General features: G+C 37.2%; 1 protein-coding gene across 9 annotated transcripts in view; it reads left to right on the top strand.

The window, feature by feature from the left end:
- The window catches only part of PDCD10 (programmed cell death 10), a 47,816-nt gene that overhangs the window by 15,737 nt on the left and 8,843 nt on the right, over window positions 1–23,236 (top strand). For all 9 annotated transcript variants that reach the window (XM_086318198.1, XM_086318251.1, XM_086318219.1 and 6 more), the window contains 4 exons: window positions 839–1,049; window positions 13,822–13,875; window positions 20,682–20,799; window positions 22,482–22,608. In XM_086318198.1, coding sequence (XP_086174324.1) covers window positions 954–1,049; window positions 13,822–13,875; window positions 20,682–20,799; window positions 22,482–22,608 — 395 coding nt within the window. In that variant the 5' untranslated portion in view covers window positions 839–953. The remainder of the gene's footprint in view (window positions 1–838; window positions 1,050–13,821; window positions 13,876–20,681; window positions 20,800–22,481; window positions 22,609–23,236) is intronic.

Raw genomic sequence — 23,236 nt, 5'->3', positions numbered from 1 at the left:
GGTGGTTAACATATATTTATAAAGTAAATGAATAACATCTGGGTACTTTCTTGGGTAGATGAGGTTCTTGGTTTTCACTTGATACTCTGTTTCTTGATTTGGGAGTGTCAGATCTGAATTCATAGACCTCTGCATGTGTGATCTTAGGCAAGTTATTACCATCTGAGTCTGCTTTTTCATCTGTAAAATTACAATGACAGTTACTATAAGGTAAGTTATTGGGAGGACGAAATGCATGTGAAAATATAATCTGAAAATGCTTTATAAAAGGTACAAATTATTCAAAATTGATAGCTTCTTTTGTTGAACTTACATATTATGTATCATTTAATATATAAATATGTTAACTACTATTACTCTTTCACTTTATAATTAGGCTCAGTTTTCACCCTAGCAAAGGAATTAAATATAGTTGCTTTCTTTTCAAAAGCAACACATTTCCTCAACTCCTCAAGGCAAAATTTCTCTCTTATATTGTTCAATTCTCAATATTTTATTTCCAAACTTTCAGTACCCATGGATTTTTCTTCCTAGTTTCTGTGTTAACTTTGAACAAAGATTCGAAAAAATGCCACTGGCAAAATTAAATAATATTAAATAAATTATTTAATTAAGAAACTAGATCAATTTTTCCCCCCAAATAGATCACATTTGGTGGAATTTTCCCAATTTAAAAATTTGCTTTAAATCTTTGATGGTTGCCATGTTTTTGTTATTTTTTAGGTGACCAAATCATTGAAGGATTAGCAAAAAATTGTAATGAAAATGTTAAACACTTGAAGTTTTTATTCTTAATTCTAATATAGTAAATATCTGTTCTTTCTTGCCCTTTAACCAGGTCAGTATATGTTTTGTGCTTTATTCTTTTATCACAAAGAAGAGAAGAAAGACTGCAGTGAATGAAGATTCCTCTGCATTTTAGCACTGCTTTTTCTACTGTAGTTGGCTTTTGAATGAGGATGACAATGGAAGAGATGAAGAATGAAGCTGAGACCACTTCTATGGTTTCTATGCCCCTCTATGCAGTCATGTATCCTGTGTTTAATGAGGTAAGTGGATAAACATTTCTTCATATGACCTGTGGAATTTCTTTATGTCTGCTTCATTTATTCATTTGTTTGTTTGTTTCCTCATATAACAAGTACTTATATAAATGGAGTCCATCTATGTATTAAGCATTGTTCCAGGGCTCGACATAAAACAGTGAGGGAAAAGCCCTGAGCTTTTGCTCTTCCTCTGGAGGTTTCGCTATAGTAGAAGAGAGAGACATTGGACAAAAGAATACAAGTAATTTTATAAATGAAGAATTGTGATGAGTGCTATGAAGTGTAAAAACAAAATGTGTTAAGTAAAGTAGCAGGTGAGACCTATTTTAGGGGCCAGGACAGGCCTCACTGGAATAAGAGACATATGCTAACATCTGAAAGTGGTAAATAAGGCTTAGTGTGTTGAAGAGTTGGGGATTAGCACCTTTTAGGTATCCAGAAGAGCAAGCCCGAAAATATCCTAATGAGTTACAGTGAAAGTGAAAAGGTGAAAGTGAAAGTCGCTCAGTCGTGTCCGACTCTTTGCGACCCCGTGAACTGCATATGCACAGTCTGTGGAATTCTCCAGACCCCATGAACTGCATATGCACAGTCCGTGGAATTCTCCAGGCCAGAATACCGGAGGGGTAGCCTTTCCCTTCTCCAGGGGATCTTCCCAAACCAGGGATTGAACCCAGGTCTCCAGTATTGCAAACAGATTCTTTACCAGCTGAGCCACAGGGAAGCCCAAGAATACTGGAGTGGGTAGCCTATCCCTTCTCCAGCGGATCTTCCCAACCCAGGAATGGAACCAGGATCTCCTGCATCACAGACGGATTCTTTACCAACTAAGCTATGAGGGAAGCCCCGAGTTAAAGTTAGAGTGAGTAGTGACAAAGCATAATTTTACTGATAAATGGAAGATACCATTGCTTTGTGTCTAGAGAAGATATAATTGCTTTTTTATTTGAGGAATTTTCTAGAACTTAATAATACTGATACATTTTAGGTTTTGGTTTTTTTTTTTAAGTTGATATTTAATAGGCTAAGCTATGTAGAGTTTTTAGAACTGGAAGATCTGTAAGAGATAATTTCTCCCCTCCTTTTAATGGTGAACTGAGGTCCTGATTTTTGAGATTATTTTGCTTTAAAGTTTCTTTCTTTACATAAAAAATTCTGGAGGTAAGTGCTCCAGGACTAATAGTATTATGAGTCAGTATCATCAAAAACTGAGGTTCCTGTCTTCTGTTTCATCATCCTAGTGCTTGCCTTCCCTTGTCAAGGCCACTTCAGCATGTAGGATAGCTGCTGCTGTTTTGTCCTAAGTTGTCTGAAAGGGGTAAAAAAACGAAGCAGGGAGTGGGAATTTATTTCCAGCTGATAAAGCGTCCTTAAAGTAACCTTTCTGAAAGTCGTACTTGAGACTTCCATTTACATCTCATTGGCAAGAATATAGACTTATGACCACACCTAGCTGGGCAGTTAGGAAATTTAGAAGTTTACTGGAGAGGAAACAAAGAGGAGGCATCTTTTGGAAAACCTGTCCTGATTATCCTGCTACCATGATAGCATTGGAGGCACTCTTCTAGGACGGGCTATACCCATCTCTGGCAGCTGTAGCCAACACTCCAGTCATTAATTTTGCCATTTTGTTCTAACACTTTAGCCAGGCATTGCAAGACTATAGGTATTGTTGGAAGCAGTGCTTCAGTGCTGTTCAGTAAATATTTACTAAATACCAGTCATTTGTTTGTCGAGTCCGCTGCAAGGGTCTGTAGATATGAGGAAGAAAAAGTCAGCATGCTTCTCAAGAGTTTCAGGGAATACAGATGTTTAAGCAAATCGATTATTAACTGTTCAGTTATCCTTGTACCAGGTATGAGGTAAAGAGAGTCACTGAAGATGATGATTAACCTGTCTTGACATTTAGTATTTAAACTTCTCAGGTTCTTCAAGAGCCATCATGACAGTTCCATCCAGAGATGCTCCCTCTTTTCATGTTTATGTAGCTAACTCTGTAGGCTATTGGATCAAGTTGTCTGGGGGCATTTTCTATATTTATCTGGTATTTTGAGTGTTTATGGAAGGTCAATTTGCATTGCTGAACTTCAGTTTAACTCTCTAGTTAATGAAAGAGGAATGAGGAAAGCTTTTTTTCTAAGAGTTTGAGTGACCTTTTCCTCCATATGGTGAAATCATTTTATGTGATGCTTGACTTTGGAAAACAGTTGTGTAGCGTGTAGGATTTGGGTGAAGTCTTAGGATTAATACTGGTATACCTTTTCTACTTTATTCATGTGTAAGAAGAATTAACTTGAAAGGAAAAGAATTGGCTATGAATGGACCAGTAAATCTCTTCAGAAATCTGAAACTTGAACAACATGTGGGATATAATGGGCCCAAGATTAGAACACGTTGCCAGATGATTCATAGTTGTTGTTAGAAGTTTTGTTAGAAATTTGAAAACGAAGTGGCTGGTTGTGTCAGACTGAGAGATACTACATCAACTTCAGTTCAGTTCAGTTCAGTCGCTCAGTCGTGTCTACTCTTTGCAAACCCATGATTTGCAGCACACCAGGCCTCCCTGTCCATCACCAACTCTCAGAGTTCACTCAGACTCACATCCATCAAGTCAGTGATGCCATCCAGCCATCTCATCCTTTGTCGTCCCCTTCTCCTCCTGCACCCAATCCCTCCCAGCATCAGAGTCTTTTCCAATGAGTCAACTCTTCGCATGAGGTGGCCAAAATACTGGAGCTTCAGCTTTAGCATCATTCCTTCCAAAGAAATCCCAGGGCTGATCTCCTTCAGAATGGACTGGTTGGATCTCCTTGCAGTCCAAGGGACTCTCAAGAGTCTTCTCCAACACCACAGTTCAAAAGCATCAATTCTTTGGCACTCAGCCTTCTTCATAGTCCAACTCTCACATCCATACATGACCACAGGAAAAACCATAGCCTTGACTAGACAGACCTTTGTTGGCAAAGTAATGTCACTGATTTTGAATATGCTATCTAGTTTGGTCGTAACTTTCCTTCCAAGGAGTAAGCGTCTTTTAATTTCATGGCTGCAGTCACCATCTGCAGTGATTTTGGAGCCCAAAAAAAGAAAGTCTGACCCTGTTTCCACTGTTTCCCCATCTATTTCCCATGAAGTGATGGGACTGGATGCCATGATCTTCATTTTCTGAATGTTGAGCTTTAAGCCACCTTCTTCACTCTCCACTTTTACTTTCATCAAGAGGCTTTTTATTTCCTCTTCACTTTCTGCCATAAGGGTGGTATCATCTGCATATCTGAGGTTATTGGTATTTCTCCCAGCAATCTTGATTCCAGCTTGTGTTTCTTCCAGTCCAGCGTTTCTCATGATGTACTCTGCATAGAAGTTAAATAAGCAGGGTGACAATACAGCCTTGACGTACTCCTTTTCCTATTTGGAACCAGTCTATTGTTCCATATCCAGTTTTAACTGTTGCTTCCTGACCTGCATACAGATTTCTCAAGAGGCAGGTCAGGTGGTCTTGTATTCCCATCTCTTTCAGAATTTTCCACAGTTTATTGTGATCCATACAGTCAAAGGCTTTGGCATAGTCAATAAAGCAGAAAGAGATGTTTTTCTGGAACTCTTGCTTTTTCCATGACCCAGCGGATATTGGCAATATGATCTCTGGTTCCTCTGCGTTTTCTAAAACCAGCTTGAACATCAGGAAGTTCACGGTTCACGTATTGCTTAAGCCTGGCTTGGAGAATTTTGAGCATTACTTTACTAGCATGTGAGATGAGTGCAATTGTGTGGTAGTTTGAGCATTCTTTGGCATTGCCTTTCTTTGGGATTGGAATGAAAACTGACCTTTTCCAGTCCTGTAGCCACTGCTGAATTTTCCAAATTTGCTGGCATATTGAATCCAGCACTTTCACAGTGTCATCTTTCAGGATTTGAAATAGCTCAACTGGAATTCCATTACCTCCACTAGCTTTGTTCGTAGTGATGCTTTCTAAGGCCCACTTGACTTCACGTTCCAGGATGTCTGGCTCTAGGTGAGTGATCACACCATCGTGATTATCTGGGTTGTGAAGATCTTTTTTGTACAGTTCTTCTATGTATTCTTGCCACCTCTTCTTAATATCTTCTGCTTCTGTTAGGTCCATACCATTTCTGTCCTTTATCGAGCCCATCTTTGCATGAAATGTCCCCTTGGTATCTCTAATTTTCTTGAAGAGATCTCTAGTCTTTCCCATTCTGTTGTTTTCCTCTATTTCTTTGCATTGATCACTGAAGAAGGCTTTCTTATCTCTTCTTGCTAGTCTTTGGAACTCTGCATTCAGATGCTTATATCTTTCCTTTTCTCCTTTGCTTTTCACTTCTCTTCTTTTCACAGCTATTTGTAAGGCCTCCCCAGACAGCCATTTTGCTTTTTTGCATTTCTTTTCCATGGGTATGGTCTTGATCCCTGTCTCCTGTACAATGTCACGAACCTCATTCCATAGTTCATCAGGCACTCTATCAGATCTAGGCCCTTAAATCTATTTCTCTCTTCTGCTGTATAATCATAAGGGATTTGATTTAGGTCATACCTGAATGGTCTAGTGGTTTTCCCTACTTTCTTCAGTTTCAGTCTGAATTTGGTAATAAGGAGTTCATGATCTGAGCCACAGTCGGCTCCTGATCTTGTTTTTGCTGACTGTATAGAGCTTCTCCATCTTTGGCTGCAAAGAATATAATCAATCTGATTTCGGTGTTGACCATCTGGTGATGTCCATGTGTAGGGTCTTGTGTTGTTGGAAAAGAGTGTTTGCTATGACCAATGCATTTTCTTGGCAAAACTCTCTTAGTCTTTGCCCTGCTTCATTCCGTATTCCAAGGCCAAATTTGCCTGTTACTCCAGGTGTTTCTTGACTTCCTACTTTTGCATTCCAGTCCCCTATAATGAAAAGGACATCTTTTTTGGGTGTTAGTTCTAAAAGGTCTTGTAGGTCTTCATAGAACCATTCAACTTCAGCTTCTTCAGCGTTACTGGTTGGGGCATAGACTTGGATTACTGTGATATTGAATGGTTTGCCTTGGAAACGAACAGAGATCATTCTATCGTTTTTGAGATTGCATCCAAGTACTGCATTTTGGACTCTTTTGTTGACCATGATGGCTACTCCATTTCTTCTGAGGAATTCCTGCCCGCAGTAGTAGATATAGTGGTCATCTGAGTTAAATTCACCCATTCCAGTCCATTTTAGTTCGCTGATTCTAGAATGTCGACATTCACTCTTGCCATCTCTTGTTTAACCACTTCCAGTTTGCCTTGATTCATGGACCTGACATTCCAGGTTCCTATGCAATATTGCTCTTTACAGCATCGGACCTTGCTTCTATCACCAGTCATATCCACAGCTGGGTATTGTTTTTGCTTTGGCTCCATCCCTTCATTCTGAAGTTATTTCTCCACTGATCTCCAGTAGCATATTGGACCCCTACTGACCTGGGGAGTTTCTCTTTCAGTATCCTATCATTTTGCCTTTTCATACTGTTCATGGGGTTCTCAGGGCAAGAATACTGAAGTGGTTTGCCATTGCCTTCTCCAGTGGACCACATTCTGTCAGATCTCTCCATTATGACCCGCCCATTTTGGGTTGCCTCATGGACATGGCTTAATGTCATTGAGTTAGACAAGGCTGTGGTCCTAGTGTGATTAGATTGACTAGTTTTCTGTGAGTATGGTTTCAGTGTGTCTACCCTCTGATGCCCTCTTGCAACACCTACCATCTTACTTGGGTTTCTCTTCCCTTGGGCGTGGGATATCTCTTCATGGCTGCTCCAGCAAAGTGCAGCCGCTGCTCCTTACCTTGGACAAGGGGTATCTCCTCACTGCCACCCTTCCTGACCTTCAACGTGGGATAGCTCCTCTAGGCCCTCCTGCGCCGGAGCTGCCACTGCTCCTTGGAGGTGGGGTTGGTCCTCCTGGCCGCAGCCCCGGCCTCGGGCGTGGAGTTGGTCTTCCCAGCCGCCGCCCCTGGCCTCGGACTTGGGTAGCTCTTCTCAGGGTCTAATTTCTCATACTGAGTTTATTGATCATGGTATCAGTTTTTTTTTTTAATAAAATATAAGCATTGTTCTCTGGCATTCCAATGTATTATTGTAACATCTTAAATAAGATACCTTTATTTAACTATAGTTCAAACATGGATTTTTCTATAAATCTAGTAATGGGGAAATTAAAATCTAGTTTGGCTCTGCTTTTCTCTGCTTTGCATATTTAAAGATAAAATGGATATCAAATTAATTTTACAAAAAACACCACCACAATAGGGATAAAGTTTTACTCTGAAGGTAAATGATTCACTAAATTTTGTCCACTGTGTTGGGAAGAGTAAAAAACTTTAAAGCATGCTCACTTTAATGTTACATTCATAAAACTAACAATGGTAGCTTAGAAGCCATTTTGCAGAACCGATTTTTAGATAGTAGGATATCCTTACACCTGGGGAAATGTTAGTACTGTTACTCCAGCTCACAGGGGAAAGTTATTTATGACATTCTGGGAGCAAGATGCTTGCTAAACTTAATGAAGCTATGCGGAAAGTAAGCTGCTTGTTTAGTCAGCTGCTGCACAGTTCAGAGTCCAAGTATATTGCGTGTGTTGTAAATGTACTGTGAAATAGGTCTCCTGGTTGCATTATGGAATAATGAGTTTATAGAAACTTCAGGCCAAGTCTTATATAGATCAGGTTCTCACGTTCTGTGTCCTTTTTTGCTGACTCTTTGTATATGGAGGAGGAAGGATGTATGGTTCGGTTCTTCATTCCGGGAAAGGACATGTTATGTATGTTCTTTCCCGGTGACTTGAAAGAAAACTTTTTAAGGCAAATATAAATATTTTTCCTATTAAAAAAATCAAACCTCAAATTTTAAGTAAATATTTATACTTCTCCACAGTGAAGACGTGGGCTTCACTTATAATCCCAATATTTAGAAGTGATCATAGTTAATATTTTGGATTTGATTTACTTCTCTGCCATTTACTATGCTATATAATCTTGTCTTAGTTTTCTCTTCTGCAAAATGAGGATAAAAAATATTTTATTTAATTCTCACAACTCTCGGAAGTAAGTGAATTGATATAGTGCTTAGAACAGTACCAGACATGTGTAAGTATTAGATCTTATTATTAAGTAGTCTTCCACATAATTTTATATAAAATTGTGATCATACCTGAGAGTGTGCACATTTTTAGGCAATGTTTTAGTGGGATATTCTTACAGTAGTTAGATGGCTCTGCTTATTTTTTTGCTAGACAACTTAGCAATCCCAGAAACTGATTCTTTTAGAGCCAGTTATTGGACTTACTATGTACAGAACAGATGATTGCACTTTGCCTTTGTAAACTCGTAAAATTTAATGAGTGGCCTCTCGATTCTGTCTACTTCTGTTTTTGTTCTGGCTTTTTTTTTTTTTAACCTAACTCTTCTCATCATCATTTGAATCACAAGAGATGTATGTGGAGTTTTTATTCGTGGCTCAGTTTAACTTTCTTTTAAAGAATATGGTCAGTAATCTTGATGGCATTGAGGGGAGGGTGGGAAAAAGGGAGAAGGTATCAGTGTGGGGGAAATTGGCCTGATTTTGAGGAAGCAGGTTTTATAGACAATTTGGAACCAACTAATTAATTATAATTATTTTGACCTAAAAAAAAAACTTAAAAGGTTTTGTAAGACTGTTTAAAACTTGATACTAAAGTGTTACTGCTACTGCTAAGTCGCTTCAGTCGTGTCCGACTATGTGCAGCCCCATAGACGGCAGCCCACCAGGCTCCACAGTCCTTGGGATTCTCCAGGCAAGAACACTGGAGTGGGTTGCCATTTCCTTCTCCAATGCAAGTGTTAAGTGGATATATATTTTTTTAATTTCAGGTTTAAGAAACTGGCTTGAGGGACTCCCTGGCAGTCCAGTGATTAAGACTCCAAGCCACTACTGCAGGGGACTGGGGTTCAGTCTCTAGTCAGGGAACTAAAATCCTGCATGCTGCATAGCGTGATCAAACATTTTTTTTAATGTATTTTTTTAAAAAAAGAAATTGGCTTGATACTAGAAAATAAAGTACAGAAATGAACTGTTATTTCTAGAGGGAGTGATATAATAAAAGCACTCTATGGATTCAAAATTATATAAGCTTTTAAAATATGTTTAGAAATGATCCAAAAAGTTAAGTTTGAAAAGTTTGCAGTTAGTTAACAGTGGTGGAGAAGGCAATGGCAACCCACTCCAGTACTCTTGCCTGGAAAATCCCATGGATCGAAGAGCCTGGTGGGCTGCAGTCCATGGGGTTGTGACTGAGCGACTTCCCTTTCACTTTTCACTTTCACACATTGGAAAAGGAAATGGCAACCCACTCCAGTGTTCTTGCCTGGAGAATCCCAGAGACGGTGGAGCCTGGTGGGCTGCCGTCTGTGGGGTCGCACAGAGTCGGACACGACTGAAGCGACTTAGCAGCAGCAGCAGCAGCAGCAGCAGTAAGTGGATGCAAAAGCTGTGAAGAGTAAGTTACAGGAGGAGCTCACACAACTGAGAAGGAGACAAAATGTGAGGTTGAGGTGAGACCTTAATGTTAAGCTCACCCAGCCTATAGTTTCCCTCCAGTTGCACTTTCGTCTCTAAGTGAGGAGAGGTGTTATGTGCCCTTTTCTCTTACTCTGATTCCCTCTCTCTTAACTTTTTTACTGGCGGCATGGAAATCCAACATGGCAGAGATCCAGGAGTGCCTCTCCATGTCCCAGTATCCATTAGTACAAAAATGTCATCATATATCCCTTTCCTTTTTCTTTGGATTTAAAATATGGTATATGCACTGTCAGGCACTGCTGAAAAATGATTCCACTGGCTCCTTAAACATACACCAGTCAAAGACCATTATCCCAAAAGCTAAAAAAATACTGGACCCAGTAGTAGAAGTATTGGAAACAAAGTGGATATTATTATCTGTTCCAAACTGACATAACCGTCATTATATCCACAGGGTGCTAGCAACCCTGAAGAAACACTAAGGAGGAGGATTTTAGGAGGTCACATTCTTCAAGGACCAGTTTAGCTCTCATCTTCATACTTTTTACTTCAGCTGACAGTGATCCCATCAGCTTCTTTGTAGCTACTTACTTAGTCTTCTGGGGTTCCAGGAATATAGTCTGTTTCTTTGTATCTCTCAAACTGACTTCTCTCACATGGTAGAAACTCAGTACATTGTTGGTTCTTAAGCAGTTGAAGAGATTCAGTGATGGGACAGAAGCCAGCCTGTAAAGGGTGAGTACAGGGTGGGTGCATACAGGGAGCTAAGTGGCTTGTGTATTGGTTTTAGAGCCAGACAGATCTGGTATGAAGCCTGTTTCTGTACTTTTTAGCTCTTTTATGTTGGGAAAATTTATGCAAACTGAGTTTATTCCTCTATAAAATGGAGATGATGATAGATAGTTACAGATTTATTATGACGGTTAGTTAGAGATACTCTATAAAAATACATGATTAAGTCCATAATATGTGCTTAGTACAGTGGTAGCTGTTACTGGTATATTACTGGAACCTGATACTTTAATGAAAAGTACAGGTAAGGTGAACATGATTTTATTATGAAATCATCTATCACATGTGAGAGGCCTAAAATAGAAGCCCATTATAATAGGGAAGGTGTAAACATACTGTGCTACTTGAGAATTAGAGGCTGAAATTATAAATATATTAAAAAACAATTTAGGTAAATTTATGGATGAAAGGTTAAGTTTCATTCAAAGTATTTTTTGAATGTATGTAGGTGCCTATATGCCTGGTATTGCCTGGGCATTGTGAATATCTTATGAGTGATAAATCCTGGTGGGATTATTGCAAGATGTGTGGGTAAATACTGTATCCCAAATGACTCCCAGTGGAGTTCTTGTCAGATGCTTCCCAGATCACTGACTTGATTCGGTATGCTAAGTCTGAGCTTTCTCTCCTTTCTAAGATACACATATGTAAACTTAATCTAGAAATCTAGAGCTGTAGATGTCTATCTTGGCTAATTATATAGTTGCTCACTGACTGGCGACCCCTTTTACTTGCATTGACCCTTTCATATACCAGTTAGGGCAGTACAGAGTGAGTTAATGCTGATACTTGAAAGGCACTCATCTGACTCAGACCTTTGACTTGGTTAAAGAGGTCAGTGTGGTGTAAACCCGAACAAGGAAATGGGTTCCTGTCAGGGAGGAAGCATTCATTCTGTCTCCCTCTGCCTCCCTTGTACAATAAGAACTTGAGATCAGAAGAACTATATTACTATATCTTTGTGATTCATTATAATTAAGTGAATTTGGTGGAAGAGGAAATTTTAATTTCTTGGAGGTATACCTTCATTAGTTAATTAATATCTTATTTAGTTGCTTACTTGCTATTTTTGCCTACCTGGATCCCCTTGTGTCTTTCCTTTTACTTACCAGGGCAGTGTTAGATTTTACAAGGTTTGTAGAAGCCAAGTTAAATAAATACTAAATTGAATGGCCCATTGTTTATTTTGGAGATAAATTGTTAATCTTGGCCAGTTTTGATGCTTTTCTTTTTGTTAAGGCAAGTAACTCACAGGGAGATAAGGTTCTTGGCATTTCTGTCTTATTTAGAAAATAAATTAATTTAAACTGTTTGGAGAGTCACTAAATTGTATGTCTGTGTGTGTAAAACTGTTTTCATTGCCTTAAAGAATTGAAAATAATAGTTATTGCATAATGAAATCATTATGTGATCTATAACCATAAGGTTTTTTTAGAAATATTATACTTGCATAAAAATCTACAAAGATTACATTGATTTTGAAGGTTTATTATTATCCCAAATAAAAAATATATACATTGAGTTTTATTGAGTTAACTGGCCTAATTCTTAGGAACTAACAAAATCTGATTTTAACTGAAGCTAGTTATTTTAAGCCTGGCAATTAATTCTTCAAAAAATGTAGTAACTTTTATGAAATTGTATACCTTCTTTAGCCCAATGAAAAGCAACTTAATACAGTGTTTAATAAGGACATTTATCTTTCAGAATTATAATCCTTATACATTTGATAATAAAAGTTAAAAGCATTTGAGTTAAACTTTCAATTCAGGACTTTTGGTAGCCATTTTTTTAATTCTGATTAAAAAAAAAGAAGACAGATATAAACATCTGTAAAATCCAGATGACCCACAGTCTTCAATTTAAGTAACAAACCTTTTATCAGTACTGTTTTCTAATTAATTAAAAAAAAGACTTACCTTAGTTTAATGCCTAACTGAGGAGATGAAGAAGCAGTTTTAAAAGAGTTAGGTAGTAGGCACTAGAAATAAAAATAAATGAGACCTAATCTAACTTACAAGCTTTTGCACAGCAAAGGGAAACCATAAAAAAATGAAAAGACAACCAACCTACAGAATGGGAGAAAATATTTGCAAATGATGCTACAGACAGGGGCTTAATCTTCAAAATATACAAACAGCTTATACAGTTCAACAACAAAAAGACAACCCAATTGAAAAACTGTCAGAAGATCTTAATAGACAGTTCTCCAAAGAAGACATACAGACAGCCAATAGGCAACATGAAAAGATGTCAACATCACTAATTATTAGAGAAATACAAATCAAAACTACAGTGAGGTGCCACTTAACACCAGTCAGAATGGCCATCATTAAAGGATCTACAAATAAAAATGCTGGAGAGGGTGTGGAGAAAAGGGAACCCCCCTGTACTGCTGGTGGGAATGTAAGTTGTTGTAACCACCATGGAAAACAGTATAGAGGTTCTTCAAAAAACTACAAATTGCCATATGATCCAGCAATCCCACTCCTGGGCATATACCTGAACAAAACTATAATGCAAAAAGATGCATCACCCCTGTGTTTATAGCAGCACCATTCACAGCAGCCAGGTCATGGAGACTGCCTACATGTCCATCAACAGATGAATGGGTAAAGAAGATGTGGTACATATATACAATGGATATATTGTAATCTATCTATGCAGTGGATGAACTGTAATGGGAAAGAATATTAAAAATAGAATGTATGTGTATAACTAAGTTACTTTCCTGTACAGCAGAGATTGGCACAATACTGTCAACCAACTGTACTCCAATTAAAAAAATAAAAGAGTAAGGTAGTAAATACAAAAAATCTTAAGTAATACATATTTTCTTTGTTTTGGTCATTTTATAGTCGATACACACATAATTTGCCATCTCTTTTTAACTGAACATTGAAAGTTAATCTTGAATCCTCCCATTTTCAAAAATTTAAGTGAATATGTTTATTTCTACTAGGGACATAGACTATTTTGAATTCTGTGCTTATCTTAAATCAGTCTTTAAGGTGATGTGTGCTAAGTCGCTTCAGTTGTGTCCAACTCTTTGAGACCCTGTGGACTTTAGCCCACGAGGCTCCTCTGTCCATGGGATGCTCTAGACAAGAATACTGAAGTGGGTTGCCATGCTTGCCTCCAGGAGATCCTCCTGACTCAGGAATCAAACCCGCATCTCTTAAGTCTCCTGTGTTGGTTGACATGTTCTTTGCCACTAGCGCCACCTAGGAAGCCCCAAAGGAATAAATAAGGGACTAATACACAGACCTTAATTTTTCATCCTTTCTAATGAAAATTTTAGATCATCTATTTGAAGAATTATGTTGATTCAGAATCTTTAGCAAGTTATGTTTGTTAATTGATGGGTGTATCAGTGTGATTACTTTAAAATGCAGTATCAGAAATGTATTTTTTCCAGAAAACTGATATTAATGATTTAAAATTTTTATTGCAGCTAGAACGAGTAAATCTGTCCGCAGCTCAGACACTGAGAGCAGCTTTCATTAAGGTGAGGCACAGATAATTTATTATTATGGTGGTTAAAATGTATCTTATAAAGAAATCTAAATACCATGTCATAAATGTCAGTTTATTTTTTTAACCTTTCTTTTTGGGTACCTTTCTCTTTTGTTTTTGTTCTGCTGTTTAGTGAAAACCTTTTCAGTCATCTTGTGCCTGTTTTAGTGTTACACTTTTAAAGCTTAAAACACTTCTAAAAAGTGAGTTGGAACAAGTGCTCTTTCAGTAGCATTCAGCTGTTCATCACTTTGTGCTTTTAAACTGACTTCTTCAGAATGTTTTCTCTTTAGCTTTAGAGTATATTTTAAAATTCTGTTTTATTTGACATATTCAAAACTTTTATAAAGTTAAACCCAAAGATTTTCTTCATGCTGTTTTTAACTATAGAACATAAGTGTAAAACTGTGTTTTGAATGGGAAAATAAGAGCTCTGTGTTGATCACATCGAGGATATTTTGAGGATCAGCTGAGTCACTCAGGGTGAACTTTTTCATTGTCTTATTGTTTCATTGCCCTGAAGATATTAAGTTGATAATCCCTAGCTTACATGTTGCTGTTGAGCATTTAAAACATAGCAAGTTCAAATTGAGTTGTACTCCAGGTTTATAAGCAACTCAGTAATATGTATTATGTTGATTGCATGTTGAAATGATAATATTTTGGGTGTACTCTTAAAATAACTTCATTTGTTTTTTCTATTTTTTTAATGTGGCTACTAAGAATTTTAAATCAGATAGGCTCCTACCAAATATTTCTATTGGATAGCCCTACTCACTTACTGAATGCAGCCTTTCATATAAGACTTAATCCATTTCATCCTGAATACATATCCATCCCAAGTCACTTCAGTTGTGTCTGACTCTTGTGATACCATGAACTGTAGCCTGCCAGGGTACTCTGTCCATGGGATTCGCCAGGCAAAAATACTGGAGTGGGTTGCCATTTCCTTCTCCAGGGTATCTTCCCGACCCAGGGATTCAACCCACGTTTGATCCTCTTATATCTCCTTCACTGGCAGGCAGGTTCTTTACTACTAGCGCCACCTGGGAAGACCTAAATACGTATCAGGATACCCAAAATTTTTATTTTTATTTACTTTTTGTGTGTTTTCTCCCTTCAATAGCTAAAACAACTTATATTTCAAGTATTTTAATGTTTAAATCTAGAATAAATTTATAGCTGAGTCTCATTGGAGTTGAAACTGTGAATATTCAGCTTGATTTCTTTTTATGGCAGAGGTTAGCTTATTGATACCTTGCTTACCTGGTAGCATAAATAATGCCGTTAGACATCTATTTCACTACTAGAAATTACATTTTGTGTATTGATCAGTACTATTTTGATGTAATACTCTAAATGCAGTGCCCGTATACACAGGCATACTAATTTTATTTAAATATATCCTGCCAAATCATTGGATTAATGAAGAGAATGAATGAAGTAGCACCATCCTTAGTGGAGTTTTTTGTTGTTTATTTGTTTTTCATTTTCTTCTTTGCATTAAGTATCAGTGTGATTTTGAATGGTATATTTGGTTGTCAGGGTGGCATCATAGGGACTATTTTAATCATCTTTGTGGCCAAAGAAGGAAAAGTGATCTGTTACACACCACAATATTGATAAGGCAAAAGGGTTTTTGGCTTTTCTGATACCAAGAAGAGAGAGAAACTTCTCCTGTGTGTCCTCATAAGGACGACTCACTCTGAAGTATTTATTATATACCCACTGACAGTCATAAAAGACATAAAATAATGAACTTTATTAAGCTTTTCCTTGTAATATCCTTATATATAAGCTGACATTTTAACTCTAAAGTATAATTAAAAAGCAAACTGTTAAAAGTATGTGGTTATGATAAATCTGGTTAAATATGATAGATCTGGATAAATTTTACTCATGGCACCGATTCTTTTTTTTTTTTTTTAATTTATTTTAATTGGAGGCTATTTACTTTACAATGTCGTGGTGGTTTTTGCCATACATTGACGTGAGCCAGCCATGGGTGTGCTTGTGTCCCCCCGTCCTGTACCCCCCTCACACCTCCCTCCCCATCCTCTCTCTCTGGGTTGTCCCAGTGCACCAGCTTTGAGTGCCCTATTTCACGCATCGAACTTGGACTGGTCATCTGTTTCACATATGGTAATATACATGTTTCAGTGCTATTCTCTCAAATCATTCCACCCTTGCCTTCTCCCACAGAGTCCAAAAGTCTGTTTTTTACATCTGTGTCTCTTTTGCTGTCTTGCATATAGGGTCGTCATTACCATCTTTCTAAATTCCTTATATATGTGTTAATATATTATATTTGTGTTTTTCTTTCTGACTTATTTCACTCTGTATAATAGGCTCCAGTTTTATCCACCTCATTAGAACTGACTCAAATGTGTTCTTTGTAATGCTGAGTAGTATTCCATTCAGGACAGTGTGATCACTCACCTAGAGCCAGACATCCTGAATGCGAAGTCAAGTGGGCCTTAGGAACCATCACTATGAACAAAGCTAGTGGAGGTAATGGAATTCCAGTTGAGCGATTTCAAATCCTAAAAGGTGATGCTGTGAAAGTGCTGCACTCAATATGCCAGCAAATTTCTAAAACTCAGCAGTGGCCACAGGACTGGAAAAGGTCAGTTTTCATTCCAGTCCCAAAGAAAGGCAATGCCAGAGAATGCTCAAACTACCACACTTTTGCACTCATCTCATGCTAGCAAAGTAATGCTCACAATTCTCCAAGCCAGGCTTCAGAAGTACATGAACCGCAAACTTCCAGATGTTCAAGCTGGATTTAGAAAAGGCAGAGGAACCAGAGATCAAATTGCCAACATATGTGGGATCATCAGAAAAGTGAAAGAATTCCAGAAAAACATCTACTTCTGCTTTATTGACTATGCCAAAGCCTTTGTGTGGATCACAGCACACTGTTGAAAAGTCTTCAAGAGATGAAATACCAGACCACCCGACCTGCCTCGTGAGAAATCTATATGCAGATCAAGAAGCAACAGTTAGAACTGGACATGGAACAACAGACTGGTTCCAGATAGGGAAAGGAGTACGTCAAGGCTGTGTATTGTCACCCTGCTTATTTAACTTACATGCAGAGTACATCATGAGAAATTCTGGACTGGATGAAACAAATTGGAATCAAGATTGCTGGGAGAAATAGCAATAACTTCAGATATACAGATGACACCATCCTTATGGCAGAAAGTGAAGAAGAACTAAAGAGCCTCTTGATGAAAGTGAAAGAGGAGAGTAAAAAAGTTGGCTTAAAGCTCAACATTCAGAAAACTATGATCATGGCATCTGGTCCCATCACTTCATGACAGATAGATGGGGGAGACAGTGGAAACAGTGACAGACTTTATTTTGGGGGGCTCCAAAATCACTGCAGATACTGACTGCAGCCATGAAATTAAAAGATGCTTGCTGATTGGAAGAAAAGTTATGACCAACCTAGACAGCATATTAAAAACAGAGACATCACTTTGCCCGCAAAGGTCCATCTAGTCAGAGCTATGGTTTTTCCAATAGTCGTCGTGTATGGATGTGAAAGTTGGACTGTAAAGAAAGCTGAGTGCTGAAAAATTGATGCTTTTGAACTCTCGTGTTGGAGAAGTCTCTTGAGAGTCACTTGGACTGCAAGGAGATCCAACTAGTCCATCCTAAAGGAAATCAGTTCTGACTATTCATTGGAAGGACTGATGCTGAATCTGAAACTCCAGTACTTTGGCCACCTGATGTGAAGAACTGACTTATTTGAAAAGACCCTGATTCTGGGAAAGATTGAAGGCAAGAGGAGAAGGGGTCGACAGAGGATGAGGTTGTTAGGTGGCATCACCGACTCAATGCACATGAGTTTGAGTCAACTCCAGCACTTGGTGATGGACAGGGAGGCCTGGCATGCTGCAGTCCATGACGTCACAAAGAGTTGGACATGACTGAGTGACTGAACTGAACTGAATATTCCATTGTGTATATGTACCACAAATTTCTTATCCATTCGTCTGCCAATGGACATCTAGGTTGCTTCCATGTCCTAGCTGTTGTAAACAGCATGGCACTGATTTTTAATTAGGGATAGTGAGAGTTATTTGGAGGAAAGTATATTAGTTTTGCATTGATTTATTCTTAATTACTGTATTCTGTTTGGTAAAAATTTCAAATGATTTTAAAGGAGGGCATGCATTAAAAACATTAAGATTTTTGTGATTTTTAAACTTTAATTTACTTGGAAAAAAACCATGCCTAGCCATATGTCTGTATTTATATCCAGTTATATTTTCATGTTTCCAGTTCTTGGTTCATAGCACCAGTGATATTTATCAAGCTTTAATACCTATTTTTGTTATTTGGAGAAAAATAATTTTTCCCAAGATACTAGTGATTATTATCTCTTATGATATCAATCCTGCTTTCCCCTCTGGGAGGTTTCTGATAATGTTAAGGATCATTGATCCCAAGAGAGGGTATTTCTGCCCTTGGCTTTTCATAAAAGTTGGATAGCACAAAGTTTAAGATTGTATTCTGAAGGAAAACTTGAAGGTATAGGTACAGTGTCTGATTTAAGGGTTTTTCAGTTGAGTCACTGGTTGTGTTTGAGGCCTCTAAGATAAAAAGTAGCATAACTAGGACGTCAGCCAGAAGATGCTAAACTACTGTTCCCAGAGTATGTGCCAAGCTACCTCAGGACCCCGCAGAAAACTCAGAGGGGGTCATGAGATATTTTAAACATTTGAAGGAATAGAGTGATTTCAACATTAGCTTGACACTGTGTGAACTACTAGCTTGAGATAGTTTGCAGTTTCAACATCTTCAACTGGGCTGCATTCCTTTCAGTGATGTCATATCTTTGTGAAACTGCTGTTGATAGAAAGCAAGTTCACAAGAAAATCAATGTATAATAGGAAATGAATAACATTTGAGAAATCGTGCAGTGCCCAACAGGTTCTCACATCTCATTAATAAAATAAATCATGGTTATTTAAGAATAAATAAAATATTTTTCTTTCAATTCATGTGATTTTTAAAGGCTACTGAGTTGTTGGGACGTAAGTACTTACTAAAGTTGTTTGAACTTTATTTACTGCACAGCAGTGTTAGGTATTTCGGTATTTCTTCTGGCACTGAGAACACTGAACTAAGAAAGAGTAGGGATGTCTGTGAGGACTCTAATGCTGCAGCTATGGCATGTGAGGGCTCCAGATGAACTGGGTACTGAAAGCGTTCTTCTCAGACTTGCAGAAGCGTTTTATTTTTTCCGTACTTTATTATAACTTAACCAAAGAAGTTGTATTTTTCTGTTGACATTCTCTGGAAGCACATAGAAAATCCCCCACTTTCTAAGATAATTCATTGTGTAGGTAGATTTAATGTTACTCAGAGAAAATAAACCACTCTTACCAAATACTGGCTTGTTTCACTCTTACCAAATAACTATGTTATTTTGTGGCAGTTTACCAAGTTAATAATGTTGACACCATCTTAAGCCTTTTTTGTACAGCTTATCTTTCAACAACTCTTTTTATTAAAATAGATTCTTAAATACATTCATGAGAGGGAAAATTAAACAGATTTTAAAGAAGAAATCAGTAGGACATACTTTATTATCTGTCTAAATGACTTTCCTGTAAGCATTTGACAACAGTTAAAATGATCCCAGGATTGAACTAAATGTGTGTGTTTTCTTTTCTGCTTTCATTCCACAACCTTTCAGTTTTTGGTACTTGAAATCTAATAAGAAGCAAGATGTTATAATGTAAAGAGCTGAAGAAAGCTAAAACTGCAGTGGTTCCAGAACTGAGGAGGCAGAGGCTAAACATAACTTGGTCCGTCAGGAGGCAAATAAATTGCCATTTGATAGATCATATTTACTACGTAGTACCAGGGCAAAAAAAAAGAGGAAATCATCAGCATAATGATTAAAATTGGCAGGCATCCTAAAAGAAACAGAGTGTGATTACAAAAATTTTTTTAAATAGTAAAATGGGGCAGAATTACAAGGGAAAATCCAAATCTTGAAAACTAACTTTGGTAAACTCAGGACTTTTTATGTTCAATCTTGAAATGGCTAGAAGATTTTAGTGCCCTAGGGAATTTAAGTAACAGAATCAATGCAAGCTCATTAGTGAAACAAGCTCAGGAGGTAGTAAAAGGATTAATGGTTTTCTGAAAGCTAGTGAAGGAAATAATATTCTTGCTGCAAAAATAAAGTAGGAAATGAAAATCATTGTGTGAGAATGTAGTTAAGGAATCATATAGCTTCAATAAAACTTCCAAAATGAATCCTGGTTTTTTTTGTTGTTGTTTTTCCTGAAAGTTTGTTAATTTAAATGCAGAGAATCTGAAGGAAAAAAATTGGTGAGATGAGTTACTGTTTGATTTTCAAGTTGAAATATTGCTTAATGAAAAAGAGCTAAAAATCTTCAGTGTTTTTAAACTCTTGAAAAAGGTAATTGAAAAACTGTCTTTATGTATATATATACCTGTACGTATATTTACTCTTCATTTCTATGTTTGTTATTAGTTTGATTGCAAGAGAGTATAAATGAGAAGTAGGAAATGTTAAATACATTATGTTCAGATGGAAGTTTGGATCGTGACTGTAGTAATTTATGGATGCACAAACTCTCCCCATACATAAGTGAATGGCATCACGACGCTTGCTTTGCAAAGATTTCTGCCCTTATTTTTAAGTTGATCAGTTTAAGGAGGTCCTAAGAGATTCTGAATGGTTAGGTTTTGGCTTTAAAATATTGATTCAGTTTCTGTATTTCAAAACTAGCTTTCTCTTTCTTATAGGCTGAAAAAGAAAATCCGGGACTCACACAAGACATAATTATGAAAATTTTAGAGAAAAAAAGTGTAGAAGTCAACTTCACAGAGTCCCTTCTTCGAATGGCAGCTGATGATGTAGAAGGTAATCAGAAAGTCTTGTTTAGTTTTCTTACAGATATTGAAAAGCTCTTCCTCCAAATCTTTCTTATTTGATAAAAGTGGCTCCTCTCCTCCCTTCCTCTCCCCTTTCCCTTCTCCTCCCTTCCCTCTTACTGTTAGTGTTATTGTTATTATTTTGAAATGAAAATGGGGGGTTGGCGCAGGAGGTACGAACCCATATAAAATAGAAATGTAGTTCTTTTTATTTTTTGTCAGATTGAGTTACTAGAAGTAAAGCATTTGTTTATGCTGCATGGTTTATTTTTCCCCCTATTAATTAATACGTTTGATGAGTTCTAGTTTAATGAAGAGACAAGCTCTTTGGAATGGTGGTTTTATTTTGTGTTGAGTTTATGTAGATACCAGTTTGAAAGTAATGAGTTTCTTCTTTTTAAACTTTGGTATAGCATGTTTGTGGGGGGTTTTTTTGTTGTCGTTGTTGGCAAGGTAATGTCTCTGCTTTTTATTTATTTATTTATTTTTTAATATAAATTTATTTATTTTAATTGGAGGCTAATTACAATATTGTATTCAAATATAGGTTTGAGAGAACAATATTACTAATCATCCTTTTGGCCTCTTTTCACATTTTTGCTTTTTAAAATGATTAGAAATGTTTGTGTGCTTGGTCACTAAGTCATGTCCAGTTCTGCAACCCCATGGACTGTAGCCCACCAGGCTCCTCTGTCCGTGGGATTCTCCAGGCAAGAATACTGGAGTGGGTTGCCATCTCCTTCTCCAGGGGATCTTCCCGACCCAGGGTTTGAACCCATTTCCTGCATTATCAGGCAGATTCTTTAGCACTGAGCCACCTAGAAAGCCCTGGGTTTCACTTAAATTTAGTAGTCATTTTCCCTGTAATTTAGAAAAACATATATATAATATGTATAGTATAATATCTCATGTTTATTAAGGGAGAACAAAAATAGATGTTTTAACTGATTCTGTAAATTATGAGAAAGTCCTCATTATTATTCTGGATTGAGCACCTGCAGCCTGTCAGGCCAGGTTGTATTGATGAGTTGGTAGAGTTGTAATGTTTCCAAGCCTACGGTGAATCTGGTTGTGAAGTTTTTGCCTTTGCTGCATCTGACTAAACTTCCTTACCAAAGTTGCTGTTTTTTGATACCAAGCCTTATGTTGGACTTTCTATGGTGGTATTTTTGTTTTAAGTGAGATTTCAAGAATGTGCTGAAGACTTTAGTAGGTTTGGAGTTTTGATGTAATGAGCCGTTGTATGTTGAATGTAGAGGTTTCTTTAATTAAACTCATATTCACCATTGGCAGATATATATTGCCATTGTATTTGTTACAAATGTCATTACTTACCAAATGTTCCTTGTGAAATGTAACTTGAGAGGCCTGAAAAATTTGATTAAGCCTTCCTTTAAAATTTTATTTATTTCTAAGATTTCATGGAATTTCCATTTATCCCATATTGAAGATGTTCATTTTTTTATCTTCTGATATTTTACTTGGAGGGACCCTAATACAACTACTGAACTGAGTTAAACTGTAATTAATTCTGCTTTGCAACCTTGTTCTTCCTAGTTTTCTAGCCTTTTATCTCCCCTCTCACCTCCTTGACCAACACATTGGAAATTCTTAGACTTGAATTTGGCAGCAAGTTGCATAATGTTTTTTACTACGTATTTATTTCATCAGAGTATATGATTGAACGACCAGAGCCAGAATTCCAGGACCTAAATGAAAAGGCACGAGCACTTAAACAAATTCTCAGCAAGATCCCAGATGAGATCAACGACAGAGTGAGGTTTCTGCAGACAATCAAGTAAGCAGCTTCTTGTTTGGTTTTTCTTTTTTAAGTACTTCAAAAGGACCACTCATTTTAGATGTTTTACTGTGGTATGACATTAATTTTAAGTTGAAATATTAATTTGAAATTAAAAATTTGAAAATTACCATATTTTTTATTAATTTCTAAACTGTCTCTGGCTTCTGAGTATAGTAAAATATTTTAGAATGTTTCATTTAAAAGCAGAGAATGGAATGTACATAAACTAGAATGCAGTTTGAACTTCATAAGTGGAAGAATGTAAATGTCAGATTAAAGTGAAGAGGGTAGTTGAAGAGATTGATAACAAAGGATACAAATACTGTTTTTTATTTCAGAAATAGTTCACGTTATTAGCACAATGGTGTACTCTTAGTTGTAAATAACACTTTCTAATACTGACCAAATTGTGAACCTCCCAAAATCCTTGTATTTGGGATGTAGAGTGAAAGAAATTGAGCTGACACAGTTCAGTTCAGCCAGGAAGCATGCTGATGGGCAGCAGCAAGAAGTGTTCTTCTCAAGCAGGGACATAGCACCTCCACCCAGGGGCATTCTCAGGGGTGAGAGGGTGGAGGAGTCAGAAGGGAACTCCAAACGTAATTTCTAGATGAGTATTTTTAAA

Source organism: Bos grunniens, chromosome 1 (genome assembly GCF_055505025.1).
Source record: "Bos grunniens cultivar Pamir isolate PY7600 chromosome 1, Bosgru_T2T1.0, whole genome shotgun sequence".
NCBI classification, from domain to species: domain Eukaryota; kingdom Metazoa; phylum Chordata; class Mammalia; order Artiodactyla; family Bovidae; genus Bos; species Bos grunniens.
This window is presented reverse-complemented; position numbering and strand designations above follow the sequence as displayed.